Source organism: Manihot esculenta, chromosome 8 (assembly GCF_001659605.2).
Source record: "Manihot esculenta cultivar AM560-2 chromosome 8, M.esculenta_v8, whole genome shotgun sequence".
Taxonomy (NCBI): Eukaryota; Viridiplantae; Streptophyta; class Magnoliopsida; order Malpighiales; family Euphorbiaceae; genus Manihot; species Manihot esculenta.
In genome coordinates this window covers 5,505,027-5,531,580 of record NC_035168.2, presented here as the reverse complement: position 1 = coordinate 5,531,580, position 26,554 = coordinate 5,505,027, and the positions used below count along the sequence as shown (strand labels likewise).

Sequence of the window (26,554 nt, the reverse complement as noted above, 5' to 3'; positions counted from 1 at the left end):
CTACAGGGAACATAGAGAATGTCTAAGAAAATTATCATCATCACCACATACCTCCATAGTCTCCCTTTATATCGGCCACCATCAAACACCATCATCCCCTTGTCGGCATCTCCTTCTTCTCCTCTCTCTCTCTCTCCATCAAGAAACAAGAAATTGTCTCCATCTTCAGGCGATCCTCAGTTCTTTCTTTAGAGAATGGATCGCCAAGAACTCGTCACCCTTCAGAGAAACAGTAGCTGCAGCAGGAGTACAAAGAAGATCATCCCTTCAAACTACATGAGATCGACGCCTCCCATATCTGAACACGAAGACATCTCCGATAAGCTTCTCCTCAGCAGACACTCTCCAATACAACGGCTGAACAAAATCCATTCAAGATTCTCTTCTATTCTCCGTTCTATCTTCAAGATTGTTGCTTTTCCCAATATAATTATCCCCACCTGTAAATGGCTTTCTCTTCCTACTCAGCTCTCAATCACTCCTTCTCTTGGCCGGAAAGTCACTGGTACCCTTTTCGGTCACCGGCGTGGACATGTCAGCTTCGCAGTCCAGGACGATCCCAGGTCGGAACCGGTGTTATTACTAGAGCTAGCCATGTCAACGTCCATGTTGGTTAAAGAAATGTCGTCCGGTCTGGTTCGGATTGCACTGGAGTGCGACAAGGTTCAGGTTCCAGCGCAGGGGAGAGGCACCAGGTCAGGGAAGCTGTTTAACGAGCCAATGTGGACTATGTATTGTAACGGGAGGAAGTGTGGATTTGCAGCATCGCGCACGTGCACAGACCTTGATTGGCACGTGCTCAGCACCGTGCAGAGCGTTTCTGTTGGAGCTGGGGTTATTCCAATGGTGGAAGATGGCCGGAAAGGCGGCGGGTCAGACGGGGAGTTGCTGTATATGAGAGCAAAATTTGAGCGAGTTGTAGGAAGCCGTGACTCGGAGGCGTTTTACATGATGAACCCAGATGGAAATGGAGGGCCTGAACTCGGTATATTTCTTCTAAGAATATGAAAATTAATTAAAAAAACAATAGAAGAAAAGAAAGGCTTGTTGGGAGAAGTTTGTTTAATTACTTAGTTAAATGTATGATGTAGTTTTTTTCTAATATTTGCTTATATTATCGATGGAAAATTTTAATTATTGTGTAATTAATTTGATTTACATTCTCAATTGATAAGAAATTAATATAAACTATACCATATTATTTTTAATAAAACAAACCGTGTATTCATTTAAACAGTGTTATGAATTCTTTTATACTGTAATAAGAGTAAATTAGTTAATAATTTATTCGAAAATATGAAATATATCGACTAAATAAGAGATTATGGGATGATTAAAATTTTGGTGGTTGTTTTGTAATAATTTTTAATAATAAAAGATAGATTTTGATAAGATTCTATCAATACTTATCTTGTCAAAATTGAATGTCTTGATAAACCGATCGATCTCTACATTTTAAATATTTGAGATTTAATATTTTTATTTTTAAGGGCTGCCATTTTTATAAACTTTGTACAAATGGTTCAATCTCTTAAATTTTTACAATTAAATATTTTTGAATTGAATTTTATCTTGAATTATTATAAATTTTTGTTAAACTCTCGAACTGATATTTTTATTAGATGGGTTTATCGCCATACCACTCTACCTCTTCATACTTTGGCTAGAGAATCTATTAGGAATAATCGTCTCTTTATTTGGAATGATATCCCTCTCTATTTAATAAAATTTTATTAATATAACTAGTAGTTTTACTTAAAAAAAATTAATTTTTAAATCACTTAATTATTATTTAAATATATTTTTCATTTTATTAGTAATAGATATTATAAATACATTATAATAAGAGAAAAAAAAGGCAGTTTTTGAAAAAATAAACAGAAAATAAAATAAGAAAAAACATATTAATGAAAATGGAAAAACAGAAAATAAAATAAGAAAAAACATATTAATGAAAATGGAAAAATAAAATTAAAGTGAAAAATGAGTGGAAAGAGAAAAGAAAATGAAAGTGAAAAAATTGAGAGGAAAGAGTGAAAATTTTTAAAAAATGAGAAAAAAGAAAATGAGATTATAGAGGAGCAAATAAGATAAGAGCATAAAAAATAATAAATGAAAAATGGAAGGAAGGATAAAAAGAATATGATAAAGTGAAAGACAGATGGAAAATGTGAAGAGAAGAAAATAACTTATGGAAAAAAAAAATCAATGAATATTCATTCACAATTTACTAACGGATTTATGAAGCTATTGTAAATGCATTATTTTTTTTTTAAAGAAAAAAAGACATTTCCCTCATAAATTTTGCAATGAGCCAAAATTGGAAAATCTGTCATTAAATTAAAAAAATTGATATATTAAGAAAATCATACTTTTTTCCTAAAAATATAAACAAAATGAAAATTTCATTATTAGATTTACAAATTTTTAAAAATTAATTGTATTGAATTTTTATTAATTTTTTTTATTTCAAAGAAAGGATTTAAAATTTAGCAATGAATTCTCTAACTCACTGCCAAATTTAAGAATTTTTTTTTTACTCTTTTATATATTTATATGGTGAAAATTCATTACCAAATGTAGCAGTGGATTTTTTAATTCTCTATAGTTAAATTTCAAAAATAATTTTAAATTCATTACTAAATATAGCAATAGATTTTATTGCTAAATTTTAAATATATATATATATATATATATTAATTTTCTTTTGATTTAGCAACAGATTTCCCCACTCATCTGTGACGAATTAAAATCACTTGCTAAATGCATTATTTTTCTTTGTTCTTAAATTGTAAAATTAGGTACAGATTTTATAATCCGTTGGTAAATGAAATCATTTCTAAGAGTTAACAATGGATTTTAAATTTATTGTTAAATTTGGAATAAATTTTCAATCTAAAAAATTGTAAATTTAGCAATGAATTTAAAATTCTGTTGCAAATTTGATTTTAAATTCTATTGCTAAAATATAGGGGTGAGCATTCGGTCGGTTCGGTTCAAAATCGAACTGAACCGATTTGGGTCAGAAATCGAATCGAATCGAACCGGCCTGATTTGGTTCGATTTGATCGGTTTCGATTTTTAATAATTTTTTTATTTTTTACACTTTATTTTTAATATTTAAAAATTTAATTAAAATATTTTAATTTTAGTATGATTTAATTTCTCTATATTATTGAAAAAATATATTATTATCACTAATCGGTTCGGTTTGGTTTTTTTGATTTTTTTCTGATTAAAACCGAACCGAACTGAAATAATCGAAATTTCTGAAATTAAAAATCAAACCGAATCGAAATGTATAAAAAACTGAACTAAATTTTTAAATCGATTCGATTCGGTCAGCTTTTTCGATTTGAACCGAATACTGCTCACCCCTACATATTTTGTAGTAAATCTATAACGTATCTGTTTATATATTTGATATAAATAATAAATTTTATGAAAATTAATTAATTTATAAGAATTTTTTAATACATAAAATGAAAATAATATTTAATTATTTGCATATGTATGTATGCGAGGATATAACTTTAATGTACTAAATTAATAAAAAATAAATAAATAGGACATGGTCATAATGGCCATGGAATAATTATAGTAGAGGATTACTATAGCAAGCAAAAGAAACATGGGGATATTGTAGGGAAGATTTTGGACAATGTGTTTAGAAATTAGTGCATATGCTTAATTAATTATTAAATATTCCTTAATTTTTATTTATTAATACTTAATTAAGACTCACACTTTAATGAAATTTGAAATTAACAAGTGCATATCATGAAAAGGGAAGAGTTGAAGGATTACTGGAGTTGGAGATTTTATTATAATAAACCCAAGATTATTGTTTTGTCATTTAGTAATTCAATCATTCAAAGATAAAAATAAAAAATATTAAATTCTAGAGCCAAGACTTCAGTAAATATTTTTCTTGAGACTTTCATTACAAGTATTTTTCGAATCCACAATTAATGATTTTAATAATGTATTTAAGTTTGCTAATCTTTTACTAGCAGATTTAGTAATCCATTTGTTAGTAATTGGATAAAAAATTACAGACTGATTAAAAATAATTTAAGAATAGGCCTAAAACTCATATAAGAGTGATGACCGCTGGATTCCCCCATCCCGATTTGGAGTCAGATTCGTAGCAACAGCCCATTACCTGAAGGCTTTTAAGCCTCCCACATGAATCAGGTTCGGCCCGTTCAGCCTTAAAATTGGGCTCCATCCAGATTTCTCGATTAGACAGACCCAACCTTCTAAGCCCAATGACCAGATCTTCTCTGAGCTCAGTCTTGAACTCCTCTTTCTGCTTAGCCAAGAAGAAGGAAGGTAGCCAGCTCGTCCCCCAGTTGGGTCCGTCCGCATGCGTGCCAGGGGAGAATTAAATGACCGTTACGCATGTAGCAGATATCTGATATTCTAGTACGACCGTATCAGTATGGTATGTAGAGACAGATAGCCCAATGAAAACAAAGCCGTTACACATCACTGACAGAGGAAAGAAAAGAATAAATGGAGGGGTTACTCTCCTTTCGGACTAAGTTTTTGTTAAGTTTACAAAACCCTTATAAAATTTTATTTTTCTGGATCTTAAAGAGGAACAATTTTAATAAGCCAATTAGATAATCTGTTAAAGAAAAAAAATTGGCTAAATTGCCATGGAAATAGCTAGTTGGAGAAAGCATGGGGAGAGTCAAGAAAAAAACTAATTACACTTTAGTTGATTTAAACTATAATTCTATTGTAATTAAAAATCAAACTGGAACTGTATAAATCCCGTAATTTAAAAAAAAAAAATTAAATAACTCCTTGGTTTATTTTTAAATTTTGAAAATTTATTTATACATGAATGACTTTTTTTTTTTGTTTTTACAATTTAAACGGTTTATTTGATAATTTTTAAAGTTTGAATTGATTTTAGGACTTATATATACTAGTTTATGTTTACTCGAATTTTAATATTTAAAAATTTAATTAAATTTATAATGTAATTATATATCTATTTAAATTTTTAGTAAATCTTGCACTTATGCTTTCCGTCTTTATAATTTTTATTTATTTTACCTTTTTTACATATATTAAGATAGATAATTCTTTTTAATAATTTTACAATTGCATTCGTCTTAAAAAAATTTTTAAAAAAAATATTTTGAGAGATTTATTTAAAATAATATAAAAATTAAATAGAATTAAAATAGTTTATTTAAATATTATTATAATATGAAAAAAAAAAGTGAATAATAATTTTAAAATAATTAAACAAAAAAGATATACAAATATTATGAGATGGAGAGAGTAAAAAATTAAAATTTTGAGATAAAATTATTAAAATAAATTTTAATTTTGATAATATTAAATTATTAAATAAAAATTTCAATTTAAAAGTAATAAAATTTCTGCATAAAAAATACGAATAAATGATTCATTTTATCTCTCAATTAATTTTAATAAATTTGAATAAAATTTATAAATGTTAATATTATAATATACTGTTATTAAAGATAAATTACAATACCATTTAATTTATTAAATAAAATAATAAAATATTAAACAATGGTAATAATATATATATATATATATATTTTAAAATGATATGCGTCGCATTCTTCTCCACCCGGTTCAACCACCGGTCGCATCAGCTCATCGCATTAGCACCTCAATCATAGCAGCTAATCGCCTCAACCCTTCCGCCACAAGAGCTCTCACCTCAGACTCTCAGTTGTGCACCTCGACCCTAGTAGACCTTAGCCCTTCAGCCACAATAGCTCTCGCCTCAGCCCCTTAGCCAAAACAGCTCGTCGCCTCAACTTCTCGGTCATCAGCAACTCGTCACCTCAACCCCTCAGCCAAAACAGCTCGTCGCCTCAACCGCTCGGCCATCAGCAACTCATCACCTTAGCCCTTCAGCCATCTGGAGTTCATCGCATGAGATGATCTACTGCCATTTTGTTGAACTATATATGCTTATATAGTAAAGAAGAAAATGAAGTGTAGAAAACTTGAATATTTTTATGATCATGAACTAGCAATGAACTAGCAATGAAGTGTAGAAAGCTTGAATATGTTGTTTGTTCAATTGAGGAATCCAAAGATACTAGTGAACTTTCAATTGATGAATTGCAAAGTTCATTGCTAGTTCATGAGTAGAAAATGAATCGCCAAAATATTGAGGAACAAGCTTTACTTACCTCATCAAGTAATCACTCTTCAGCAGCGAGAGGAGGTGGTCGCGGAAGAGGTAGAGGCCGAGGCAGAGCCAGAGGAAGAGGCAGAAACAGCAACAGTAATGGTGGTGGGAGGCACTCTGATAATTTTGAAACAGGAAGAGAAGATGACCATTCAAAGCCAAAGTATGTTGACAAATCTAAAGTTGAATGTTATAGATGTCACAGGTATGGTCATTATCAATCAGAATGTCGAACTAATTTGAATAGAAATGGTGGAAGGCAATCTAATTTTGCAGAAAAGGAAGAGGATTCTGAAATCACTCTACTAATGACCTACCAAACATCAAATCAGTCAGAGAAAGATACTAAATCAAATATTTGGTATCTTGACTCTGCATGTAGCAACCATATGAGTGGGAACAAGTCTGTCTTCTCCATCATGGATGAATCCTATCAGGACTCGGTGAAATTGGGAAATAACACTAGAGTCTCTGTCATGGGAAAGGGTCAGGTAACTATTCAAACAAGAAGTAATGCAACCCACAAAATTGGTGATGTTTTTTATGTTCCAGATTTAAAGACCAATCTCCCCAGTGTTGGTCAACTGCAAGAAAAGGGGTATGAAATTCAAATTAAGAATGGAATATTCCGACTTCCTGATGATAATTTAGGCTTAATTGCTGAGGTCAAAATGACACCAAATAGAATGTTTCCTCTTCATTTTAATCATGTTTATAATTCATGTTTCTTGGTGAAAGAAGGAGATGAAGCTTGGTTATGGCACTTCTGTTACAGACATTTAAATTTTGGTGGATTAAAGACCCTGGAGCAAAAGAACCTGGTGATTGGCCTTCCTCAAATTACACCACCTTCTCAAATTTGTGAGGATTGTGTCGTGAATAAACAACATCGTAATTCATTTCCACAAGGAAAATCAAAGAGAGCAAAGACTGTTCTGGAACTTGTACATTCTGACCTTTGTGGTCCAATAACACCATGTTCCAATGGAGGTAAACGTTATGTCATCACCTTCATTGACGATCACACACGAAAAATTTGGGTGTATTTTTTGCAGGAAAAATCTGAGGCTTTTGAAGCTTTCAAAAGCTTCAAAATTCTTGTAGAGAAGGAGGTTGGAAGTCCAATAAAAGCTCTTCGAACAGACCGTGGAGGTGAATATAACTCACATGAATTTGCAAATTTTTGTGAGGCTCATGGAATAAAGAGACAACTTACAGTAGCTTATTCACCTCAACAAAACGGAGTTTGCGAAAGGAAAAATCACACTATTATGAATATGGTGCGAAGTCTATCAAAGAGCAGTAGCGTCCCCAAAAATTTTTGGCCTGAAGCTGTCAATTGGAGCATTAACGTTCTGAACAGAAGTCCCACTTTTGCAGTTAAAAACATGACTCCGGAAGAGGCTTGGAGTGGACAAAGACCAGCAGTGGATCATTTTAAAATTTTTGAGTGCATTGCATATGCACATATTCCAGATCAGAAGAGAAAGAAACTTGATGACAAAGGGGAAAAATGTATTTTTCTTGGTGTTAGTGATCAATCAAAGGCCTATAAACTTTATAATCCTAACACTAAGAAAATTATCATTAACAGAGACGTTGTTTTTTATGAGAACAGTTTCTGGTTGTGGGATAAAATTGTCACTCAAGTTCAAATTCCAACCAATTTTGATGGAGAAAATGAAGAAGAAGCTCCTAATGTCGTTCCTGGAAATTCCCAAAATGACGATGTTGATGTTCCGAATTCTGATGTCGCACCAATTTTGGAGGCAGAAACTGAAACTCCAACAAATTCACGTGCTCAACGTGTTCGAAAAAGGCCAGCTTGGATGTCAGATTATGAGGTAACAGGAATTGATAATTCAGATGATCCTCTCACCTATCTTGCTCTATTTTCAGATTGTGATCCAACAAATTTTGAAATTGCTGTCAAAGACAAAAAATGGCGAGAAGCGATGAATCAAGAAATAGCTGCAATTGAAAAAAATGATACATGGGAAATTTCTGATCTTCCAATTGGTCACAAAAAAATTGGTGTCAAATGGGTTTATAAAACCAAATTGAAGGAGAACGGAGAAGTTGATAAATACAAGGCTCGGCTCGTGGCGAAAGGCTACAAGCAAGAATTTGGTGTGGATTATAGAGAAGTCTTTGCTCCTGTTGCAAGACTTGATACAATCAGATTAATGATTGCAATAGCTGCTCAAAATTCATGGCCCATTTTCCAGTTAGATGTAAAGTCGGCCTTCTTGCACGGAGAGTTACAAGAACATGTATTTATCGAACAACCTCCTGGTTACGTTAAAGCTGGTGAAGAGAATAAAGTTTACAGATTGAAAAAGGCTCTATACGGACTTAAGCAGGCACCTCGAGTTTGGTATAGTCGTATAGATGCTTATTTTCAAAAGGAAGGTTTTCGAAAATGCCCGTATGAGCATACTCTTTACATAAAAAATGGAGATGAAGGAAAAATGTTATTTGTATGCTTATATGTAGATGATTTAATTTATACTGGAAGTGATGGTGTTATGTTTGAGAATTTTAAAAGATCCATGATGCTTGAGTTTGACATGTTTGATCTTGGAAGGTTGCATTATTTTCTGGGCATAGAAGTAGTGCAATCTGCTGATGGAATATTTATCTCTCAAAAGAAATATGTTCGGGAGATATTAGATAGATTTCAAATGAGCAATTGCAATTCTGTTACTACACCATCAGATGCTGGATTGAAGCTCACAAAAGATCAAGATGGCAAGAAGGTTGACAGCACTCTTTTCAAACAAATTGTTGGAAGTTTGATGTACTTGACAGCAACAAGGCCGGACATTATGCATTCCGTGAGTGTAATCAGCAGATACATGGAGAACCCCACTGAATTACATCTTTTAGCTGCCAAGAGGACTTTACGCTACTTAAAAGGTACAACTAATTTTGGGGTGTTTTACAAAAAAGGAGAAAAATCAGAATTGGCTGGATTCACAGACAGTGATTATGCTGGAGATTTGGATGATCGAAAGAGTACTTCGGGTTATGTTTTTATGTTAAGTTCTGGTGCAGTCTCATGGTCAACAAAGAAGCAGCCAATTGTCACGTTATCGACAACTGAGGCTGAATTTGTGGCTGCTACTTCTTGTGCTTCACAAGCAATTTGGTTGAGAAATATACTTGCAGAGCTGAATTTTAAACAACAAAAAGGAACTATAATTTATTGTGATAATAGTTCTGCCATAAAGTTGTCTAAAAATCCTGTTTTATATGGGAGAAGCAAACATATTGATGTGAAATTTCATTTTTTAAGAGATCTTAGCAGAGAAGGAGTAATTCAAATGATTTATTGCAGAAGTGAAATCAGTTTGCTGATATATTCACTAAGTCTCTCAAAGCAGCACCATTTGTCAAGCTCAGAAAGTTACTTGGTGTCTGCACTATGGAAGATTAAACTGATTGTTTGAGAACATCAGTTTAACGGAGGAATAATGTTGAGAAATAAGTTTATTTGTTCCTAGTCATAAGGAGTTTGTTGACAGCATATCTCCCATTATTTCGTTATTGGATGCTTTATTTCCTATTTTATAGCTGAAATTTGTTATGCTCTGCTATATTTAAAGAGCTCATGAATGTAAGTTTAATATCAGAAAAATATTCAAATTTCCTACACTTCATTTTCTTCTTTACTATATAAGCATATATAGTTCAACAGATTTTTTTTTTTATCTTGTATATTGTTGAGATTTTAGTAAATATTATATATTATTGTGATTAACTGGGATTGCATGTGGATTTCTTAATTTGGTCGAAATTTTGATTTCATTCTTTGAGATAAATTCAATTTGTTGATTGTGGTAGGGTTTACTTCGATTTTATATGAGTGTTGTTTTTCCCTATTTATTTTAGATTTTGATTTCAATTCTCAATTCTATTTTAGATTCAATTTATCAAAATTAGAAAAAAAAATTGGATTGAAAATTTAAGAAAAGCAGATATTCAAGAACTGATCGATTACAATTGATTGCACATCCTGTCTGGAGACGGAGATATTGGGAGATTAGGGAAAATGGTATTTTGGAGATAAAAAGATATTCTCACTTTTTAACATGAAAAAGTTATTGACTAAAAAGTTATTTATTTAATAAATTTATTAAACGGAAAAATTTTAAATTTTGATAAAATTAAAATTTAAAATAAAAGAGATCTACGGTAAATTTATTAATTATATTATATTTTAAGAGATTAAAAAATAAAATTTTTCTTATAAATCTTTGAAGAGATAAAAATTATACATATCATGTTCTATGCCTAATAAATAAAAAAGTCTTAGCTAATAGTTAGTACTTCATTGAGAGAACTCATTTTAAATAAATATGAGCATAATATAAGAACTTCTGGCTAAGTCCGACCAATGATTTTTTTTTTCAATGATAATTAAGAGTGTAAAATTTGAGACTTTTCAGATTTATTTAGAATACTTACACAGATTAAATTTGTTAGTGTTATTTTTTTAAAATTTTTTAAAATTTTATAATTTAAAATTAATATTTGTACCTTCTTTTAAAACAATTTAAAAAATATATTTTTTTCTCTTAAAAAATATATTAATATGAATTAAATTAAATTTTTTAAAAATATATCCGTATTAGTAATATTACTAAAAAAATAATAAAAAAATAAATAAGCATATTTTATCTCTTAATTTATAAATTTTTTTTATAGCATTAATAATTAAATTATTATACTAAGTTAATGTAAGTGGAAGTTAAACAAATATGATTATTTAAAAATCTTGATCCCTAATATTTCTTTTTTCTTGAATTTTGTTTTATCAATTTTGCAGCACCGAGTCACTCAAGATTCAAGAAAATCTTCTTTTCTCGGGAAAATCTCACTGTTAGAGAAAAGATAGGTCTTGAAGACTATCCTAATACAAACAAGGGAATATATATGAGGTTTAGCATTAGCATTGAAATTTCACCATACCCACATTTCTTTCTAAGTGATTCCAGCTCTAACAAACATTGCTTATCGTGGGAATATAGCCAGTCAAGCAGCGATGTCTTCAACCTGCTTGATGATTTGCTTCTCCTCTCAACGGAGACGCTGTTTACTTCGGAAAAGCATGTTAATCTATACAGTTCTCTAGGTGATTGAGAAAAGTTTCAAGTGTATAAGTTTGAACTTCGGCATCGTAACTGAAACTCTATTTTGATCTCAGAATGTGTGAGTTTTGGACCTAAATCTTGTTTACATTGTTTCCAAATTGAATTATGAATAATTAATTTTTCTTTCTGTGTCCTTGGGCTCTTGCTGGGACACCCGTGATCATCAGATAATGCATTGAATGTGGAAAAAGCACTTATTAGAGACACTTCTTCACAAGCACACATCTCTTGGGCTTTCAATCAATGCAAGGAGAATTCAAGAAGTCCAAGCAACTGTATGTATTTATAGCTCCTTTGAATATATATAGAATCAATGCAATGAGACTTCTCGAGTTTGTATATTGGGACGGTTTTGAGATGAGAAAATTCTTACACGCATTGTACACTCTCATCTTGAAGACACATTGAGGTCTATTAAAAAATTCTTAGATAGATCCAATTCACTATAATTTTTTAACGGAGACTCACTTACCAGTGTCTTGAATCTGTGATAAACCGGGTCAGACAAGCTTTTCCCGTAAATATTGCTCTTTGGCTGTTTTTTGTGGTGGTATAAATTTTTGGGTAGCGAGTTTCTTGGTGGGTTTTGATTGACGTTGCTGTAGAGGTTTGGGTTTTAGGTGTGATTTGCAACTTCTGAATTTCTTTTACTATGATTTCACGTGAATCAGAGTATTGCTTTTATGCTTGGGAGATGGAAATGATGTCTTCATCAAAGACATTGTTCTTGTCTTTATTGTGTTGGCTGTGAATTCACATGAATTAGAATTTCTATTCTATTGGCTAGTATTGGTGATAACCTGTTTTTATGGTTTCACATGAATCATATTATTCTCTGTCTGAATCACAGGGAAAGGAGAGATTATTGTGATGGAGGAACAGTTGAAGATAAAGGATTTGATTAATATGAAGCAATAGAGACTAATCTAAGGGTTAAGAAAGGAGTTGTAAAGGACTCTTTTGTTGGCAAAAATTACGCACTACCAAAGTGATAACAGCTAAGTTGCTTACATGGCATGATAAACCACTTACAAACTTACATGCAAATGAATGCAATTATTAAAAATAAAAACCGTTTATACCTTTAATTTTTACAAGGTTTGTTATTTCATGTAAAATTAGAAATCACCCTTTATTGTATGAAAAAAACTTATCTCGATCCAGTTTATATAAATTCAAAATACATGATTTCATATAAAATTCGCTACATGAAATTATCATTCTATTGTATGGAAAAAACTTATCTCGATTCGGTCTATATGAACTCAAAATACATGAATATAAATGAAAGAGGAGACTATGACTTAGCGATATAAATGCTAAGGTTACACGAAAGTTGTTTGTTAGAATACAATAAAGAGATCTTGAGTTTTTCTATTCCTTTGATTTGGATGATGAGTCTAGACTTTTAAATGTTATGTGGGTTCTTCTTCATAGTTGAGCTGCTTATGAGGAATTTAGCAGTGTCGTTGGCTTTAACACTGCATATCTTGTTAATCCATACAAGTTGCTATTTGCCACCATTGTTGGTGTAAATCATCATGGCAATCTATTCTATTAAGTTGCACATTGATATCACACAAGAATGCAAACACTTTCAAGTTGTTATTCATGACGTTGCTATTTGCTATCATTGTTGGTATAAATCATCATGGCAATCTATTCTATTAAGTTGCACATTGACATCACACAAGAATGAGAACACTTTCAAGTTGTTGCTCATGATGTGACTTGAAATAATGGGGGACATTCATCTATTTTGACAGATCAATGTGAGTGTAAGGATAGCCATCAGGGAGGTAATGCCTAACACTAGACACCGATTTTGCTTACGGCATATACTATGCAAAATACCTTAAAAGTTTCGTGAAGTTATTGATCATGACAGTGCATGGCTTGAATTTAAAGTTGTAATATACAATAGTCTAACCATTAAAATGTCCAAGAGAAATTGGAATGAGTTGGTGGCTGAAAAAAAAATTAATGATATTGAAAACTATATACTGATAAGGAGTACTGAGTTTCAATTTACCTTAATCATACATTTTAGGTTAGAATGACTTTTACTTAAAGGTGTGAGTTCATGCATGTTTATTTCGAGAGGTATGTCAGCTCAATGAGCACACTTAAGAAATTTATTGAATAATATAAACTAGCTATATGTGACAAGATTGAAAAGGAGTTTTGTTGATTTCAAGTTAAAAACTAGAGTTATAAATTGTAGGCTAAATACATATTTGCATGCCTGTATTTTAATACTTTTATTTATCAAACACTTCAATTTTAGAAAAATATTACTTTTAAACACAATTTTACTAAATCTATAATTTTAAAGTTATGTTAAAAAGTAATTTTTTAAATTCATGATTAAATCAATAATTTTAAATTTGTGTTTAAAAGTAATTTTTTAAATCTATAATTTTAAAGTGATGTTTAAAAGTATATTTTTTTCTAAACTTTAGGTATTTAAAATAAAGTTTTTAAAAGTTTAGGTGTTTAAAAATAATAGTTTTTAAAATTTAGATATTTATTAGAACAATAAAAGATATCTGATAGGCAAAAATATTAAAAGTATAAGTGTGTGAGTATGCATTCTGCCTAAATTGTATATCACATTTTGAATGGAAAAATCAATTTCAAAAGACATACTAATTTAACATTCAAACTAGTTTAAGATGAGATTAAAAGAATATGGTATTGCCATATCATCTAACAAGCTGAAGATGGAAGCAGTGTTGCAGATAATGAGCAAAGAACTGAAAAGTTTAAAATTATGGAGAAATCAATAGTCTTGGTATTGAAGAAAGTTTGCTTATGATGTTGAATTTATAAGATGGATAATATTTCAATTGCAATTGCAAAATGTTTGAATCAAAAGGAATAATATGCTACCATATATTCAATTTAATGCCATTCAAAGATATTATGACAATTTAATGAAAGATAATTAATCAAGTGTTGAAGAAAAGATATTTTTCATAGACATGGTAAAAAAGTTTTTTAGTGAAGATTATTCTCATATAAGAGTAGTTTGAAAAATACAGAAAAATGAAAAGATTTTTCTAAGAATCATCAAATTTAGCTTATGAAGATGACAAGATAAGATTTGTGAAACAACTGTTGAATGAAGTGAAGGGAGATTTATTATGCTGGAATGATGGGAATGATTTCTCATGGCAATAATGCAGAGTCTGCACACACTGGTACTCCCATTAACAAAATCAATGAAAATCATGAAAATAAAATATATTTAATTTCTTTTATTTAGGTGGAAATCAGGAATATTAATGATGTGTTTATAAATTTAAATTATATGTGTTTTCTTTTTATTTTAAATTTTAAACAAAAAGTACATATTTTCCATATTGTCATATTATATTATGTTTAAATCATTAGTTTACTAATAAACTAATTTGTCTTAAACTTTTTTTAATTAAAATTCAATCAAATTTAAAAATATAATTCTTCACATGAATATTGTATATATAAATTATTTTAGTTCACATAAATAATTTATAAATATAACACCAACTATATATTATCCCAATTAATTATATATATATATATATATATAAAATAATGTTCAAATTGTATAAAATTAACCCCTACAAATACAATTGTAGAGGATGATAACACAGAATTTAACAAAAAGAAATTTAATTTGTTCTTTCAAATGTATTGTCCGGTAGCAATTAGGTAAAGATGTATTCATCGACTTTCTCTATTTCAAATAATTTAACCCATTAATTTGCAATTGGTGCTCTCATTTTTTACTTCTAATTTCGTCCATACGACTCTTAATAAAACATAACCAAGTTTAAAGGAATTTAGTACTACACGAGCCATCTTCCAAGTACTCACACTCATTCTTTCTCTTCCAATAAAATGAATAGCTTTATCAATGGGAATTTTTTTACATAAAATAGTAATCATAACAATATCAGTGTACTATAAACAAAAAAAAAAAATTATTAAAAAGATAATCTTTACCATTTTATATTTCCAATCGTAATTCTTACAAATAAATTTAAATGACTATGAAAAATGATTAAATAGGTAATTTGCCACAAATTGAGATATCTTGCTGGATAATATATCTCCTGAATACTTTAATTTCATTTGAAGGACTGAAATATAATTTTACTTTATAGTCCAGTCCTTGATTATGGCAGTTTATAAAGTCTGACAAACCCTCGTCTATTGTGGCCTTCACCAAAACCTCACATGTCTCATTTGAAGAAGTGCAAAATCATCAGAATTACTTTTTTAATCCTTAAGCTTGCGTTGCTCCCAAATGGAAAATGTTTTTCAGTGGCACATATTTTACAGCAGAATAATTTATTTTTTATTATTTAATTTTCATGAATATTCAAAAATTAAAAGCTCAAATAGTGGCATTAATTTATATTTATAATAAGAACTTGAAAACTTGAATAACAAAGCAAAATATTTCAAGTAGTAATAATTTTACCTAATTGCTAAATTAATTAAAAATAATAATGTTAAATGATATAGCCCTGAAGTTTTATTTGCTTAGTAAAATAACCTCATTAATTTAAAATTAAATTTAACAACAAAAATAAAATGATAGCCAAACAAACAATTCTAAAGACAAGGACATGGTCGGAAAACGCCAGCAGATTCCATCAGTACATGTCTTAAGAATGAATACAGACAAGAAAAAAATTACGTAGGCAAAGCAGAAGCTCTTCCCAATGTCCAAAATTGAAGGAAATTACGAGATTGGAGATTGAAATCCTCTGCAGTTATGATCTACAATTGCAGTGGACAACAACATCATTGCAAAGAATTTTAATGCATTATTTTGTTATAAAGTTTTTTTAGGAACAAAATTGAATGACAAAATGATGGCAACTGCAAATTTTTAAGTGCTTAAAACACACTCATTTATTAGCTTCAATGAATTCTCTGTACTCTTTCTTCATTTTAACTCCTGATACAGTCCTGCACGATTGAAACAAAATTTTACAGCAGCCGAAAACAATGAACCATGCAAAAATGCTAGCTGTCCGAGCATGAACAGGCGGAAAGAAGACTGAAAAGACAAACGGGTCGATGAGTAATTTTATGGTGGAACAGTTATTCCATGTAGGACAATTACATGGAATAGCAATCCAATTGCAACGTGACAACTAAGCATGTAGGATCTCAAAACATGGACATAACTAATTTTATGGGACCCACTACTGCTTATTTGTCATTTTCTTATGGACCAGTCATTCCATGTAGACATATATACATGGAATCATAGTGATATGATATAATTTCTCGACCATTAGGTGTATGATAATGAGGAAAAACATATGCAAATAACAAAATATAGCCAACCTGAGCATATCCTTGTTCTTGAAGAACTGCACACATGGTGTACCCATAATTCCAGCTGCTTCTGCTATTTCTTGATCTTCCTCGATGTCGATTTCAACAAAATGCACGTTTTGATCGAATTCATCAATCACCTGCCATTTAATCATGAAGAAAAAGGTCATGGACATAGATATACTCAAATGTCAATCAACATAAAAAATTGAAAAAAAAAAGGAAATTCATCAATCACCTCCGACGTTTAGTTTCCTTCATACAGTTTCGGTTTCTTTATTTCCGGTAGTTTATTTTCCTGGGTCTAGTGTCGAGTTGGCTTTCATTTATTATGTTAATGTATCACATCAATATAACAGGACTTTAACATTGGGACAAGATAAGACGATCTTGAAGATCAACTAGAAATTTGAGGTCCACACGTGGCACTTATATACAAGAATATGATTTTTCTCATTGGCATTGCTATCTTCACCCAAATGACATCCATAGTCTGTTCTACTACGTTCAACTTGACAGTATTCTTTCAGTTATGCATATTATACAGCACGCCTCCCATTTAATCAAAGGCAGATTGTCCAAAATTTAGGTGATGATGTGACATCCATCAAGCTGGAACCTTAACGCGCAAGTCTGGAAGTAAAGCCCTCATGGTCTGGCTGCTTGATTATGGCTTTCTAAAAGTCTCAGCAAGTAATACGACAGGATTCCGTATCATTCGACTAGAATCATAATAATATAATTTGTTACATATGTCAGAAGGTTTCAGTGCTTTTACATTGCCATCTCCCACTTTTAGTTTTTTTAAGATTTGTCAATCATCTTTTAATTGAACAAGTTAACATGTTCCAACTTCTAGCAAAATTTCACCACCCAATAGCTCAATGTAATAAAATTTATAGAAGCACAATGTTTGAACTCATGTTCAAAATATATAGTAGCACGGCCAAAGTAACATACCTTGCTAAGAATTGGCTTCAAAGTCCTACACGGACCACAAGTTGGAGCTGTATATAGTACACAAATGAGCCGTGCACTTTCATGGTACAGCTTTCGTAGAGCATACTGCAGAAGAAAAAACAGGTCCGGGAAAGAAAATAAGTTTCAAGCTAAGAATGATTTAAACATCGAGTAGAACTTAATGAGATGTTGACTAAGGAAGACGCCATCCCATCTATAGCAGCAATATGCACCTGGCCTTTATGCTTTGTGAATGTAATGTCAAAGCCCTCTCGAGTGTCTCTGTCAGTGATTTCCTTCTTAACTTCTTCTGTTGGAGGCTGTAATATGGAATTATGAAGAACATGTGAAGTTAGCTCAGACCAGTACAGACAAGCTATGAAATATAACTCTAGATGTTATAGAAAATGTCAGAAAATGAAATTATGACTGAAATGACCTCATCTCTAGATATACCACCAATATTTCACATCACATTCTAGATTTTTAACTTTCATGTATCGATTCCATGTTGGAGATGCAAAAAATTTTACCAAATACAGAAGTTCACATCCATGTTTTGAGAATATATTCAACATGTTCATTTTAATATATCCAAACATGGACGAATATATGATTATACTTATATCTGAAGAAAACTTGCACGTTTCACATCTCACCAGTCTCTTGATCCATTTTTCAACTTTCATTTATTGATTCAAACATTAGAGGAATGAAATTTAACCAAAGCTTGAATTTCAAAATATTGCTTTATGAAGACACTCTAAAATGAATTTGTTCAAAAGATACTAATATTGAAGTAGCTTTGTTTAGCAGAAATAGACATATATATAACATGCATGCAATAGAATATCTCGTGCCCATGTGCATATATAGACAAATGTACACAAAAATGTCTAAACATATACCATATACTGATACATGTGCACGTAAGTGTATAGACTGCTTGCAAATGTGCAGTTCTTTTCAGCCACCTGCACCTAATCATATATGAATTTTTATGCTAAAGCTAAGTAATCAATTTTACATGATAAAGTCTCATTCTCCAAACCAATGTTTTAAGGACTAGGATTACTTTAACATTTGTGTTCCTAATGTTTATTGTTTTCAGCATTTACAACTTACAGTACTTGTTTCTCAGATATCTAACACTATACTCGTACCTAAACAGAGTTGAGTTGTTTCTTGGTTCATGATTGTGAGATGCATTTCAATCCTGAGTTTGTGGAACTTTTGGTTGATGCCTAGAAATCCTAAGTGTGAAGCTAGAGATCTATAACACATGAAAGCGGGATGTATCTAAGAAATAATTAGAGCATGTTTAGTTGGACGTCAATATGAACAGATTTCCTTTTTCTTTCTTTCTTTCTTTCTTTCTTTTTCCCCTTGAGAAGGTAAGCCTAGTGGAGAAAGAATAAATGTATAATTACCTGATGGAACTCTACAAGCAGATCGTTGCTAACAAGATATCTTTCGACTGATAAAGCAGCAACACATCCAGATCCAGCAGCAGTTATGGCTTGCCTCCATTCATGGTCCTATTCAACAAATTAGGAAACTGAATTATAAACTATACAACAACTACAGGGTTTCCGGACAAAAGAAATTTCTAATCAGAATGCTAAGTGAACTTATGCAGCAATTTCAATGAGCATGCATAGAGAAGTGCTTGATGGCTTAACCTTTATTTGAACTAGTAGAGTTGATAGACATAGCATTTGCCTTCCATGAATATGAATAAGTTTAACTATAAACATGAGCGAATTAAACACTTGCTTCAAACTTTATCATCAAACTCTGCAGCCAAGTTTAGAAGAGAATATCCAAATGGGGGGACGTATACCAAGAACAACATAGTTCTTAGTTGGAGAGAAGTGTACATGAGATGGTTAATGCAATTCAATCATTGTGACCAAAGTTCTCTAAAAAAATAAGAACATCGACACATAGAAAATCTTTTGATAGCCATAGTAAGTGAATTTTGTTGCAATATTGCATGTTATAAAATCTTGCACCAGTAGGCAGTAGCTCATGAATATTAAAAGTTGCATTATGCCAGACAATTCTCAGAGAAAAATAACTAAATTTATTTTTAAAACATGCATCACTTCCATTAAAGTCTACGTGCAATTAACTGACATCTTGGCAGCAATTATTTTCCTCATCAGCTCAAAGTTTGAAACTAGAACTTCATTAAGAGAAGTTCTACTACTTACTATGTGTGTTAATTATATTATTTGTTTCAAATGAGCAATGATAGATCCAAGAAATACATCTTTGAACGTTAATGTTGTCACTAATTGAACCGAAGAAATAATGAACTCTATTAGTAAATCATCATAACAGCAATTAAACTTTTCACATGATTACCTGTAAATCTCCAGCTGCAAACACACCTTCAACAGACGTTTTTGCAGAACCTTCCTCAACTAATACATAGCCTGCATTGTCCAGTTCAACTTGGCCTTCCAACAGGTGGCTATTAGGCAAATGGCCAATACCATAGAACAAGCCTTTTGCCTCAAGTACAGATTCTTCCCCAGTATCAACTTTTCTAGTCAAAATACCGGACATCTGCCCTTTGGTATTGCTAACGACATCCACTGTCTCTGTATTGAAGTGTACAGTGACATTTGGGTTGCTGAACACTCTGAAACATTCGCGATAATCAACCTGTTAAACAAACATTCAGGGAGTTGAAAACTCAACATACAAATTGTTCATTAGTATATAGTTCAGGATACCAACTCAGTCAATTAGATAAAGAAGCAAGAAAATAATACCTAAATCGCATATCTTCAGCAACTAAACATTGCCAAGGCAGAGGACTATTGCAAGTCCTTAAAGCCAAATTGAAAAAACATTCCATTTTGAAAGGATCTTATTTTCCATCAATTGGAAAATCTAATATAAAATTTTGCAAAATTCACATGGTTCTAAGGGGAAATTAGTGAAGATTCCAAGATAAACATAAGTTGATGGATGAGCATACAAAGCACAATGTTGGTGGAATCAATCCATTAAAAAGGCTTAATGACCAAAATAAACCTGAATTTTATGGTGGCTTCTCAATTTTTACCTCTCTCTATTTTTGCTAATGTCCTAGATAAACTGTTAAAATTGTTTCATTACCCCCCCCCCCCAACCCCCAGTTATAATTTGGGTAACTAGAACCAGAATTTAGTGACATGACATCTGACACTCATAAAAATAAAAGCTGGTGAAAATCAAACACCTCATTAGCTCTCCAAATTAATTAGTAAGTTTTCCAACTTGGTCAAGAAAACTCGTCTTCCTCCAGACTTAGCTACTAGTTGGAGTAAATGGGTTGCATGAGCAGATTTTACATTTTTCATATTTCTCAAGATTTCATCACATGTTTCACGTACTAACTTAAAGAGGCACGAAATGCAATGAACATTTATCTGAGAACAAATAATCAAGCAAAAATAATTAGGAAAAGTGTACAGGTTTACTCTATTCTCTCTTCATTGGACTATATCTAAACCTTACAATCACACATGTCCCACCCAGGATCAACATCCCTAGGGTGCGAGAAGAAAATGATGGAAGGTGACCTTCAAGAAGGCAAGAAGATGGTGTTGGCTAAATTGGACTCCACAGTTAAACATTAATACTTGAGCAAAGAAAGTGAACTCTAGCATCAAAAGCTCTGAATGGTACCAAGATTGGGACAGTTTGTGGATCTTTGACCCCAGACCATGGTTGACTATTCAAAGCAATTTGGGCAGTGTGTCTATTTCTACAGCAGGTTGAATTAACAGGAAGTATGTGGGGTTTCATTCTAGACTGCAGATAGAGGGTTGAATTGATGGAGATAACAGAGAAGGAAAGAAAGAAAGAAAGAAAGAAAGAAATGAGTGTTGGCTATGCAGACTGCAGAGAGACTGGAATATCTAACGTAAGCAGGGTCTTGTAAAAGGGTTGAATTAGAAATTTGTTTGATGGATCAACATTATTTTGCCAAGTTGTTTAGTTGCATATCAGCAATTCCAGTTCCAATTAGCCCCAAACTAACCAGAGGCCAAAAGTAAAACAACCTTAAAAGTTCACATAAGATAATAATAGAGAAAGAGAGAGGATGGACTATAATTGAAATTTAAAAAACTCTATGTTCAGGTTATGCTTTTCTTTGGGTAATTAAACCATTAAAGGGTTAAAAGAATATATTTCATTTTTTTATTCACATTGCATTAACAAGGGAGATAAGCCATAGATATCAGGTAGAAATGTGTTTAACCAAATTCCAATGCCTCATATAGCATTCTGCAAAAAGTTTATCCCACTAACCTCAACAACCATAAGAAAGCTTCCAGCATAACTCACCTATCTTGCATTGCTTTAGATGCCCTAAGCTGATCCTTGCGTACAAGCAAATGAACATGACGGGCATATTTAGTTAGGTACAGTGCTTCCTCTGTAGCTGTATCACCACCTCCAACAACAGCAAGTACCTGCCCCTTAAACAGCGGTGATGCTCCATCACAAATCGCACAAGCACTAATTCCCCTACTCCAAAATTCATCTTCACGAGGTAACCTGAGCCTTTTTGCAGTGGCCCCAGTTGCAAAAATGACACTGTGGCACTTAACCTGAATGTTAATGTAAAAACTAAAAATTAAAAATGAAAAAATGATGCATATCATAATGATGCTCTTATCTTGTAATCTGTTTCAAATGCCAATTGATAATAATCCACATCCTATTAGCATAATGAATAGGCAAAGTAGAAAAGGAATGATAAATGACTCGTATTCACAAGAGGAGATAATCACCACATGACCTCGAGCCCATAGCGCAAAGTTCACACACACACACACACATAAAATATGAATATATGCAAAAACACCTTTTAGCATGGGAGAAGCAAAGGTTTTCATTCTTTTTCCCCTCTTTGTAAGTTATGCAATTAACTTCAGATCAGCAAAAGGATATAAAAGAAAAGAATCTAACAAAACATTGCACATACATGTATAACATATGCTATGTAATAGAGTAATCATAACAAAATAAAAAGTAATAAATTCTCTTATTCTAGGAATACGTTGGACTCAGATTCAATAACAAGTTGAATTGGTTTTGAAACCAGAAAAGGTCTTTTCCATGCAGATTCAAAACATCTTGAGTTGGTGGCATGGTATGTTATTAATGGACATAGTTACAGGAAAAACGGATTGTTGTTACTGTTATAGCCTTTAATAAAGGTAATTTTAAAAAAGTATTGTGTTGTGGCCATAAAAGTTGTGCTCATTAGGCAGCATCTTGGGAATCTTTTTTGGACAGTTATCATCTGAAGTCTGGAGACCCTTTTTTTCTTGGGTAGAGGCAGTGTTGGCTTTATTCATTAAGTTTTCTAGTTTCTACACTCTCTCTAGGCATTTTTCTGTCAAATTTCCTCAACTATCAAGTCAAAGACTTCATTTCTTTATAAATTCCTGATCTTGGAAGCTTAGGACATCCATAGACAATGTTCTTGTCAAGTGAAGGAGAGCAAACCAACACTTCAACATTCAAATTTGCAAATGGTGAGTTATTTATGTTTGTTGTTTGGGTTTATGTACATACAGGCTCCATAGAAGCCAGAAGAATAAGTGATGCGGTAGAATCTATATTATATTTTAGCTATTTTACTTATTTATACTTAGTTTTTGTTATTTATTTCATTCACTCAAGATTTACTTAATTAATTTACTAATGCTTGTGTGTGCATACACTAATTTTCACTTAATTACTATTACTTAATGTGTGTGTATATTATGAATACCTAATTACTATTATTTAATGTGTGTGTGTGTTTGTGTAAAGATTTACTTAATTACTATTACTTAATGTGTATGTGTGTGTGTGTTAAGATTTACTTAATTACTATTACTTAACGTGGGCGTGTGTGTGGGGTGCATGTGTTTGTGTAGATTGTTTATGAAATTTATAGTGAAATTTTAGTTTATCCAATCTACAGGTCATTGCTTATCATTTCTAATTCTTAGCTAATTTCAAAATCATTTGTAGACAAATACATAAGCAATTAGGAAATAGCATCAAAGAGATTTTCAAGTTTCAATGATGTTTGCTAAGTATACATTTAAGCTATGGCAAGGCAAATTTTAAGAAAAATTAATTATCATGATTTCTTTTGTAAAAAAATGTAACTCTTGAACTTAGTGTTCATATATTAAATAGTAAGTGTAAAACCTAATCTTGAATTAAAATATTAGTTTCTTATTATAATTATTTTGATTGATGCATAAATAAGTTAATTTAATGGATGTAAATCATGGCTATTGAGAACGAATCAAATCGTATGATTCTATTTCTCAATCTTTTTAACTTGCTCCTGTAAAACCAAGAGGTCAAAAATCAGTCATTTACAACCACTAACTGGTATTCCCTTTGTCCATGACCACAATTCAAAACCATGATAGCACGGTGCAAAAGGCATGATTCTAAACGTAATAAATCCAGCATATCTATAGAACAACATGCCATAAAACCATATATACCTGTCGTTCACCACTTCTCACAGTGAAAGGACTGTGTTTAACATCAACAGATTCTACATCTTCTTGGAATAGTTCAGCTCCCCAGCGTTCTGCTTGCCGCCGCATCCTAGTCAGTAGACAAAGTCAAGAACCCATCATATAGTTTCACTTCACTAGAAATAACAGCTGCTTATATGCACATATCATCTATTCCACACAAGAATAAGAATTCAAAATAAATAAATAAATGAACATAAATAAAAGGAAATCCAGCTCTTTGTCTCTATTACCTATCCATCAAATCCGGACCAGTTATTCCTTCTGGAAACCCTGGAAAGTTCTCCACTTCAGTGGTAGTCATCAGCTGTCCACCAGGCACACCACCCATTTGATAACCCTCAAACACTACAGGCTTCAAATTGGCACGTGCAGCATATATTGCAGCTGTATATCCAGCAGGACCCGAACCTATAATTACCACATTCTCAACTCCTTTGGCTGCAAGATAAATGCCAAATCAGCATTGAACAGCTTCAGACCAATGGACATCAACACAAACAAGAGTAGCATAAACTTCAAGTAAGAACCTCAAATGTTTCATCCCATGTCATCATATACATACAAAATTATTTGTCTAATCCATTCCAAAACAAGAGAGAGCTAAAGATAAAGAGTTGCAAAATCAAAATGATAACAGTTTAAATACAATGTATCAACATAGAGCTAACTACAAATAACCAAACTAAGCCCATGTAAATTGCTAAAAAATGGATCAATTAGCACCACAAATACAATCGATCAGAAATGCAATTTGGTATCTATGGAAAGCAAAGGACTAATATAATAGCTTCTTCTTAAACCAAATTAGCATTCCTTCAGAAAGAGGAAATCCAACTCTACCTTGTGAATTATAGAATATAGATAGAAAGAGAGAGAGAGAGAGAGAGAGAGACCTGGAGAAGGGGGCGGCTCGGCGGAGGATGCTTTGACTCGGAGAGGAGATGAATGAGTAGAAGGGAGCGAGTTGAGGCAGAGAGAGCGTCGGAGAGAAGGAACGGTCCCGTTCCTGAGGACAATGAGGGAGTGAGGAGGAAGAGAGAGTGGGGTGGAGCTCATGGCGAGACGATGGGAGTTTACGGCGCCGATTCCGATTCTTATCTTCGGAGTCGCAGCCATAACGGTTTCAGACCATACAATGAAAATGAAAATAGGAGCATCAAGTTATATTCTGTTTTTCTGTAGACAGTAAAGTTGACTGTTGCATACGCACTCTCCTCCTGCCTCGGGTTTGTCTACAGTCGCGCTGGTGCGCGTAACAATCACGTCCCTTTTTATTTTTTTTTTATTTTTTTAACATAAATTTTATTAATTATATCAAGAAAAAATTTAATACAGAAGATACAAATTATTCAGACCAGCGGGTTTTTCCAAAATACTAGACTATTTAGAATCCAAAGTATTAAGAAAAAATTCTGGAGTAACATCAACATTTAAAACATTTTTAAAAAATTCATAATATAAAAATCAACCAGTGGAATTAATATAATAAATTATTTTTCTAGCTAACACAGAAACTAAGATATTCATGCAAGAGTTTTAGCCATTTTAAATTTAAAACTATCTCGTGAGTACTCAAAAATTATAGTCATAAATAAGACGTCATGCATCCACATTACATTTTACATATACAAAATTGGGTGTTCGCCATGAATTAAAAGAGATAAAAGGGGAGATGTCATGAAAATTACCTACCAAATGATGAACATTCAGCCATGATGATAGAAAGTTCAAAACTGATCGAACAAGCAAATAAGGACTTGGATGGCAATCTAGCCATAGGTGGGAATTCTCCTACCATTTAGAGATTTCAAAGAGTCATACACAACTTACCCTATAGTGAAACATCAAATAAGTCCAAAATAAATTGAAACAATATATGATGAGCAGGGATAGGAAATTCCAACAGTACACTCAAAAAATGCCGACAATGGAGCAAAATACATAAAGTATCCTCCCCAATAGCACAAAACTAACAATGATGGGAATATTTAAACCTTTTAGAATCGTAGCTAAATTAATAGATAAAATGCCTCGAAAAGCCATCTACATGAAATTTTTAACTTTTGATAGTAAATAGGTCAATTAATGAGTTTCTTCCAAGAATTCAGGATGATAAACAGGTCAAATTCTACATCCATATTAATCAATAAATAATAATTCGATTTAACAATGTATAATCCATTGTGTGTATAATGCTGTACTCTTTTATCATATCGTCTAGTGATACTTAAAGGAAGACAAGAAATGCAAGTAATATCATTAAACAATAACAATGATGAGAGTAATTGTAAGTTTCATCTCGTACCATTTTCGATAAGTAGACTCGAAACTCTGAGATCCTCCAA

General features: G+C 31.8%; 2 protein-coding genes across 2 annotated transcripts; one reads left to right on the top strand and one right to left on the bottom strand.

Annotated features, from left to right (window-relative positions):
* LOC110620568 (protein MIZU-KUSSEI 1) lies at nt 1–1,145 on the top strand. Its single transcript, XM_021764355.2, has one exon. The coding sequence runs from the start codon at nt 196–198 to the stop codon at nt 1,006–1,008; it is 813 nt and encodes a 270-aa protein (XP_021620047.1). The 5' UTR covers nt 1–195; the 3' UTR covers nt 1,009–1,145.
* A 14,824-nt stretch (nt 1,146–15,969) lies between these two features.
* On the bottom strand, nt 15,970–25,354 carry LOC110621282 (NADPH-dependent thioredoxin reductase 3). Its single transcript, XM_021765505.2, has 10 exons — nt 25,103–25,354; nt 24,440–24,647; nt 24,171–24,276; nt 21,997–22,262; nt 20,020–20,299; nt 19,080–19,187; nt 17,883–17,969; nt 17,650–17,754; nt 16,699–16,829; nt 15,970–16,314 (listed from the first exon to the last, which is right to left on the bottom strand). Exons 1-10 carry the CDS (start codon nt 25,323–25,325, stop codon nt 16,254–16,256), a joined length of 1,575 nt encoding a protein of 524 aa, XP_021621197.1. The 5' UTR covers nt 25,326–25,354; the 3' UTR covers nt 15,970–16,253.
* Between the last annotated feature and the right edge of the window lie 1,200 nt (nt 25,355–26,554).